We start from the raw sequence: 7,734 nt of genomic DNA on the forward strand, positions 1-7,734 counted from the left end.
TGCTCCCTCCACCCTTCCGGGTTGTGTTTGTGAGGGCATGTAAAAGTAAGGGTTTGTAACCACGGCCTGGGAAAAGACGGTGGTAACGTTACCAAACCCTGGTGGTGGCCCCTCCGCCTCGAACTCCAAATCTAACGATCTGGTAACGGCCGGTGATGATACTGGGGCGGTTACGCCTCCCGCCCCTAGCGTCAGATTATCATTCGTAGCTCTTTGACCAGCCATGTTCTGATCACTTGCCATGAAGCTCTTTGTTGTTCTTGCTTGGTCCCACGGATGGCGCCAATGAAGAAACACTGACCTTAACAACTCGGGAAACTTCAACGATCAATGACCCGAACGTGTGGCTGCAAAACAGAAACACCGTTAGGACTCGTTACAGGAATGGGGTTATTCCTGTAACCACCCTCCGGCGTGAGAATAAGTATTCGTTCTTTTGGAGAAGTATATGAAGGGAAAAGTGTAGGGGAATTAGATGATCGTACCTTACGTATTTGTCTTTATTTATAGGTTCTCAATTAGGGTTTCCCTTATTTTAGGATGTGCTCCGATAAGGTGGAGATTTACATGATCTTCCCGAAAAGTGGGAGATTTAGTTATGCACCTTCCTTATAGATATGGAAGGTTCTAGAATAATTCTGGGTATTTATGTAAATATAAAAGGTTGTAACCGGGTCGGGTGAGCGACGCGGGTCACACCTCGTCAATAGTAACTTGCACTACGTTTAGTTTCGTGGCCCTTACAAACAACCAAAACCAAACACATAATAACAACGTATCCCATTTCATTGAATGAGATGTGTATGTGTACGTAGTTATAGACGGATGGCGGATTTTCAATGATATGGAGGTGTGAGACCAACTCAAATATTCGTCTTTGTGACCAACCGACCTGCGTGTCAAACTCTAATTCACCAATTTCAATTCTCACAAAATGAGAAAAAAATATCTATTCCATTAACTTGTTGCCGATTCTTGTATTTTTTATAAGAATTTATATATCTCAAACTAACCGTTCCAATTGGCCCGAACTGGAAAATTTTAGATGGATCCGAACCCGAAAATCGTGTCTTACATATAATCCCGAAGACGACCCGAATATTCGTGGGTTGACCTTAATACGACCCATTTAACCCGAATTTTTTTATTTTTAATTTTTTCGGCAAATTAATAATATTAAATTATAATTAAATTTTATTATAAAAAATACAAATGTATATAATAAAATTACATTTAAATTATAAAATCTTTTAACAATTTCTCTATTAAAGTTATAATTAAAATATAGGGTTAAGTTCACGTACAAAGTGCATTATCGTACAAAATGTACGAAAGACATGAAAAAGCAAAAAAAAAAAAAAAAAACATGGTGATATTTTCGTAGTTACTTACTCGTAGAGTAATTATCAAAATTACTCTACAAATGATCTAGGGTAATTTTGATCTTGTATAGTAATTTTGTAAAATGTTCTTGTAGAGTAATTTTGATCTTGTATAGTAATTTTGTAAAATGTTCTTGTAGGGTAATTTTGATCTTGTACAGTATCGTAATTACTCTACAAATGATCTTATATGGTAATTTTGATCTTCTAAGGTAATTTGTAGAGTATCATAATTACTCTACAAAAGATTTTGTAGAGTAATTTTGAATTGTATGTTGTTTGATAAATTTGCAGAGTAATTTTGATACACTTATAGAATAATTTTGATACACTTGTAGGGTAATTTTGATAATTACTTTATAAGATCAAAATTACCCTACAAGATCATTTGTAGAGTAATTTTGATAATTACTCTACGAGTAAATAATTATGAAAATGCCACCACATTTTTTTACATTTTCACCCTATTTGTATGTTTTGTATAATAAAAGTATTTGTATTTGATTTTTTGTCTTAATATATAACATAAAATATACACCCAATCTATCTAATTTGTTACACAAAAGATATCTTAAAAATATAAATATAATATAAATGGTTCAACCGGCCAATCCGATCGAGTTGACCCGAATCCGATCTATTTAGCTAAACGGATTTGCGGATTCAACCTCAAACTGACCCGAACACATTTAAACTAAACTCAAACCCACGAATTTTTCATGTTATGATCATTTCGTGTTTTCGAGTCGTGTCAGAAATTGTCAACCAATTACGAAGAGACTAAAGTGACAGTTAAACAAATTCAAAGGACTAAAGTTGCAACTAATGAGCAAGGGCGGAGGGCCCATACTGGACTATAAAAGTTGCTTTGAAAGTTAGGTGTCACACACCCTAACCCCCACCTGTCAATATAAATACCGATTCAACCCACTACTCAACGCGTGACGCCAGCATCCTCATATTTCACAACATCTTTTCTGCACTCTGTTTTTGCTACCGGAGTGACGTAATCATCGCCTGCATTCTTTCATCGGAAAATCATTTTCGTAAGTCTCTATTCGTCGTATATTCAATTCTTCATCATAGACATGCTGATATTGATTCAATTGACGTTTTAATTTGATATAATTGGAACTTAGAACCGATTCGATGTTCTTCACCGTCTATATACACAATTGAATGATATGTTCATGTGTTGTAGAGAATCGCAATAGAATTTTAGGTTTTCGTGACGATAAACTGTTAGTGATTGCTAGTTTTCACTGTAACGGATCTACTAAAACGATATATGTTCGTGTATTAAGTTGAGTTTAATTAATTAATTAACAATTGAATAAGGAGTTAATTTATAGTGATAATGAATTAATGATCGACGTTGATCTTCAGTGTCTACACAGTTCAAATGATGTGTTAATTGAGAGTTGAAATTTTGCTGTTTGTTATGTTATATGAGATTTGATCGTTACATAGCTTATTGGTTTCCGTTTTTCCGGTGGGTGTTGTTAGGATAGGGAGAGTAAAGAGATGATGAGTAGGAGGTTGTTTAGAAATTATAACAGACGTACGTAGACACGTGACACGTTAATAGCAGTGAGCCAGTGACTGAGAAACGTCCACCTAACCTAACTAAAATTATTAAATTTTTGTTCCTAACTAAAATTATTAAATTTTTGTTTACCTTTAACACGTATTTTAATTAATATTTAGTAATAAATAAATTATTTAATTAGTCAAAAACAAATATGTGTTTTACTCCGTACTTTTAGTAGTGACTCCGGGGTGTTGAGAATTCGATTCGGATTCGAAAAATTCGAATTCCACTCAATTCGAAAAATTATCAAGGTTCGAATTCGAGTTGATTCGTATTCGAGTCCAGTAATCAATTTCGAATCGAATACGAATTTATGATTTTCAATTCGATTCGAAATATGAATTCAATTTATATATAACCTTTTAATATATTATACATACACATGTAATTTCTAAATTTGGGCCAAAGTATGAATTACTTATTTATAAATTTTTACCTAGCTTAAATCGCTACTAGTAAACCAACTTATTTCCTAAATTTTGGTGTTTTGACATATTGATAGTTAAATAATTTTGCAAATTATTATATTTTATGTAAAATATAATTAGTTTGTAGTAGTTTTAAGAAATGAAAGTAAAATAATTTATTGTTTAAGGTGAATTTGAATTAAATCGAATTTATTCGAAACTCAAGTTTCAAATACAAATCGAATCGAATATGAATTCAGGTAAAAAGAATAAAAATGCGATTCGATTTCGTTATTCGATTCGATGAACAACCCTACTCTATGATGTGAATCTTTTAGATGGTAGTTGTAGATTTTTTTACAAAGAATACTTGAATTAATTAGTTAAAACATTAATTTCTACATTGCAAGGTGTGGCTGGACTAAAAACAAAATACGGTATATGTTTATAGACAAAATTGGAAACAAAAGTGAGTTTTTGTGTCCTAGGCATAGGAAGGAACGTGAGGCTCAGAAAATGACAAGATTCTAAATCTAATATAGTAAATTACAAATGTTTGAACTTACACATGGTTATTTTTGTTCTTTTTTTGGCCTACAATTTGTCATTTTATAAAAGTTTCAATCAGGAAAAGAATAGGCACATGTATCAGCTTGTACGGTTAAACAAATATAACAGATATTTTTAAACAGCAATTATGGAAGATGGAATTCAAGCAAAGTTACTTCGACGCGAAGAAGAGGAAGAAGGGGACTTGAAAGGGAGGATATGGGACGAATCAAGAAAGATATGGAGGGTCGCATTGCCAGGTGTCATATCAAGAGTATGTGCATTTGGAACCATTGTTGTTACACAATCATTTATCGGCCATATTAGTGACATGGATCTTGCTGCCTACGCCCTTGTTCAAACGCTCAGTGTCCGCTTTGTCAATGGAATCCTTGTAAGTTCATTACTTCAGTTATTTAATATTTAAGTTGAGATAGTTTCGACATTTGTGGGACCCACATGGGATCGCTAGAGCTTATAAAAAACACCCTTTGACCTGCAGTTGGGAATGTCGAGTGCAACTGAAACTCTTTGTGGTCAAGCGTTTGGAGCAGGGCAACACCACATGATGGGCATTTACTTGCAAAGATCATGGATAGTTGACTTAATTACTTTAACCGTCTTACTCCCAATTTTCATCTTTGCTACACAAATTTTCAAACTTCTAGGGGAAGACGAGGCGGTAGCAAATAGTGGCGGTCCCATCTCTCTATGGTTCATCCCTTTTGTCTACAATTTCGTCTTCAGCTTGACCATACAAATGTTCCTACAAGCACAGCTAAAGAACATGGTGATTGCATGGCTTTCAATCTTCCAATTCGGGATCCACATCCCTTTGTCTTTGCTTCTTGTGTATAAGCTAGACCTCGGGGTTGCTGGTGCAATGATTGCACTGTCCATGTCATCATGGTTTCTTGTGATTGGAGAATTCATTTACATATTTGGTGGTTGGTGTCCATATTCTTGGAAAGGATTTACGGTAGCTGCGTTTAAGGATCTGTTTCCTGTTGTGAAGCTTTCCATATCTTCTGGTGTGATGGTCTGGTAAGTAAGGCACAAACTTAGGGTTGTATCATTGTTCTGTCCCTAAAATGTGTTTTTTTCCGCTCACTAAAAGGTTTGCAACCCTACATATAATCAATCATATATATTGTATATGCAGCTTGGAGTTATGGTACAATGCGGTGTTGGTCTTGCTTGCGGGGTATATGGCAGATGCAGAGGTTGCTATATCTGCTTTCTCGATATGGTATCAAAATCGTTTTACGAGTTTTTGTATCCATTTAAGTTAAATTTTAAATCTCTCCTGAGAAATTTGCTATGTTGTTAATATTTTCAGCTTGAATATCAATGCATGGGAATTCATGATCAGCCTCGGGTTCTTAGGTGCTGCATGGTAAATGGATATGTTAAATTCTTCGTATAAAATTCATACTTTTTCATCAACATTACATGTGCTTTTAATTAACTTTGTTGGATGTAGCAGATTTGACCAGTTTACTTGAAAATTGAAATGGGGTCAAATTTCGGTTGGTTATTTTGAAACAAAATGTACAGGTCACTCAGGGTCAAAAGTATTTCGAAGTGTTTTCAAATGCTTACCTCCTAATCGCTTTATAATAAAAGGATCATTTTTTTTTAAATCCTATATAATGTGTTGCTTATTTGTAAAGTTTAAAGAAAAATGAATGTAAAGTGTTTTTTTGTGTTTTGTGCATTGGTCCAAGCCGATTCGAGCGGGGCTCCGTTTGGCACCCTAAAGTATATCGTATTGTGCAGTGTCCGGGTTGCAAATGAATTAGGGAGAGGAAATGCCAAAGCAGCAAAGTTCTCAATTAAAGTCTTGTTGGGGACTTCTATTGCAATTGGATTGTTTTTCTTTGTTCTCTGTCTGATTTTTGGAAGAAAACTTGCCTACGTGTTCACCACTGATGAAAGAGTTGCAGATACAGTATCAGACCTTTCTTTGCTCCTTTCTTTTTCGGTTTTACTCAACAGCATTTACCCTGTTCTCTCAGGTAACTATTGCGACCCATTTTTGGGTTTAGTTTTGTTCCAAACGGGTCAAATAAGAAAGTTTAGACAAAATGAAATGGGTAAAAGGGTTCAGGTGTGTTAACGGGCGCTTTTCAGAGTTTAGGACACGCAAGCATTTTTAGATAGGGATAATTGCATATTTCCCCTTAAAAAACTGCTTAATTGCGTATTTACCTGACTTAAAATTAAAATTGCATATATCCCCTTCCTTAACTATTAAAATTGCATATATCCCCTTCCTTAACTATTAAAATTGCATATATATCCCCTTTCCTTACCTAATATAATTGCAGATTTACCCATTTTGATTTATTTTATTAAAAACAAGTTATATAATGACTTTTTTACCCTTATTTTTACTAAAACTAAAAAAAAAAAAAAAAATTATTCATTTTTACTAGTCTTTGTGGATTTTTCACAATTCTTTAAAAAAAATACATACTTATTCATTTTTACTATTTTTACTAAAACTTAAACACTGAAATAAACCGCTAAACTAGTAAAAATCTACAAAAACTAGTAAAAATGAATAAATATTTATTTTTTTAAGTTTTAGTAAAAATAAGGGTAAAAAAGTCATTATATAACTTGTTTTTAATGAAATAAATCAAAATGGGTAAATTTGCAATTTTATTAGTTAAGGAAGGAGATATATGCAATTTTAATTTTAAGTTGGGTAAATACGCAATTAAGCAGTTTTTTAAGGGGAAATATGCAATTTTAATTTTAAGTTTTGACCTGTTACCCAACCCGCCTGATTTGACTTGTCTATTTTGACGTCTAGTCAACGCTGATATAAAGAATGCTTTGTGTCTTGAATATACAAATTTTGTTGTCATCAGGGGTGGCGGTTGGAGCCGGGATGCAGGGTACTGTAGCAATCGTGAACCTCGTTTGCTTCTATCTAATTGGTATTCCAATTGGGGCATTGCTTGGTTACTTGACTAACCTTCAAGTAAAGGTATACAATGTTTGGATGAAATATCTTTTCAAGTGTTCTTAGTAGTTTCAGTTATGAAAAGCGGGTTATTTGACAGGGCATATGGATCGGAATGATCGGTGGTGTTGTGACACAGACGATTGCGCTTATATATATGGCATGGGCAACTGACTGGGACGATCAGGTAAATGTGTCGCGTATCTATTTGTGTTCATGTGTTTTAGAGTTGGAGTTTATTGCGGTTAACGAGTGATGTGCTTCGGGTATTGTAGGTTAAGAAGGCTTCAGAACGGTTAAATCGGTTTTATGTTAAGTCGTCGGAAAATCCAGAGTAAATACATTACTTCTATTGTTCTATGAGATGGTTAGCTACTTTGGTATTTGATGTCACGAGATTTTGTAGTTATTCACTTATTTGGGTATTAGCATTGTTTTCTAATAAAATGGGATTTTTTAAATATCTTTATTAGACGAAATCCAGTTAGTAATTGTTGTTAGCTTTCTAATTGTAGTGTCTTGTTGTTTAATATCCCTACATATAAGGTTTTCATTGTATTCATTCGAATCATTAATTTAGAATGTGGTTTTCTCTAAATATACTGGGTTTGCTATGGTCTTGTGACATTATCTTAATGTGACAATTACTAAACAAATAAAATAAGTCAAAACTAATGTGAACGAAGCCATTCATTATGTTATATAAAATGACTAGCTTATGACCCGTATATGACACGGGTTTGTTTTAGACCAGAAGAACAATCTTTTCATCAAATCAATCATAAGTACATAATTCTTTAACCATAATTCATTAATCGATACAAATACGAA

The 7,734-nt window shown here is 33.8% G+C and overlaps 1 protein-coding gene across 1 annotated transcript; it reads left to right on the forward strand.

Moving 5' to 3' along the window:
* The first annotated feature begins 2,274 nt into the window (after window positions 1-2,274).
* On the forward strand, window positions 2,275-7,394 carry LOC110864652 (protein DETOXIFICATION 24). Its single transcript, XM_022113766.2, has 9 exons — window positions 2,275-2,428; window positions 4,073-4,323; window positions 4,432-4,973; window positions 5,092-5,178; window positions 5,269-5,325; window positions 5,709-5,947; window positions 6,809-6,927; window positions 7,004-7,090; window positions 7,179-7,394. The coding sequence occupies exons 2-9, from the start codon at window positions 4,078-4,080 to the stop codon at window positions 7,239-7,241; spliced, it is 1,440 nt and encodes a 479-aa protein (XP_021969458.1). The 5' UTR covers window positions 2,275-2,428; window positions 4,073-4,077; the 3' UTR covers window positions 7,242-7,394.
* Window positions 7,395-7,734: the final 340 nt, after the last annotated feature.

The sequence above is a fragment of the Helianthus annuus genome, chromosome 6 (assembly GCF_002127325.2).
Source record: "Helianthus annuus cultivar XRQ/B chromosome 6, HanXRQr2.0-SUNRISE, whole genome shotgun sequence".
Lineage (NCBI taxonomy): Eukaryota > Viridiplantae > Streptophyta > Magnoliopsida > Asterales > Asteraceae > Helianthus > Helianthus annuus.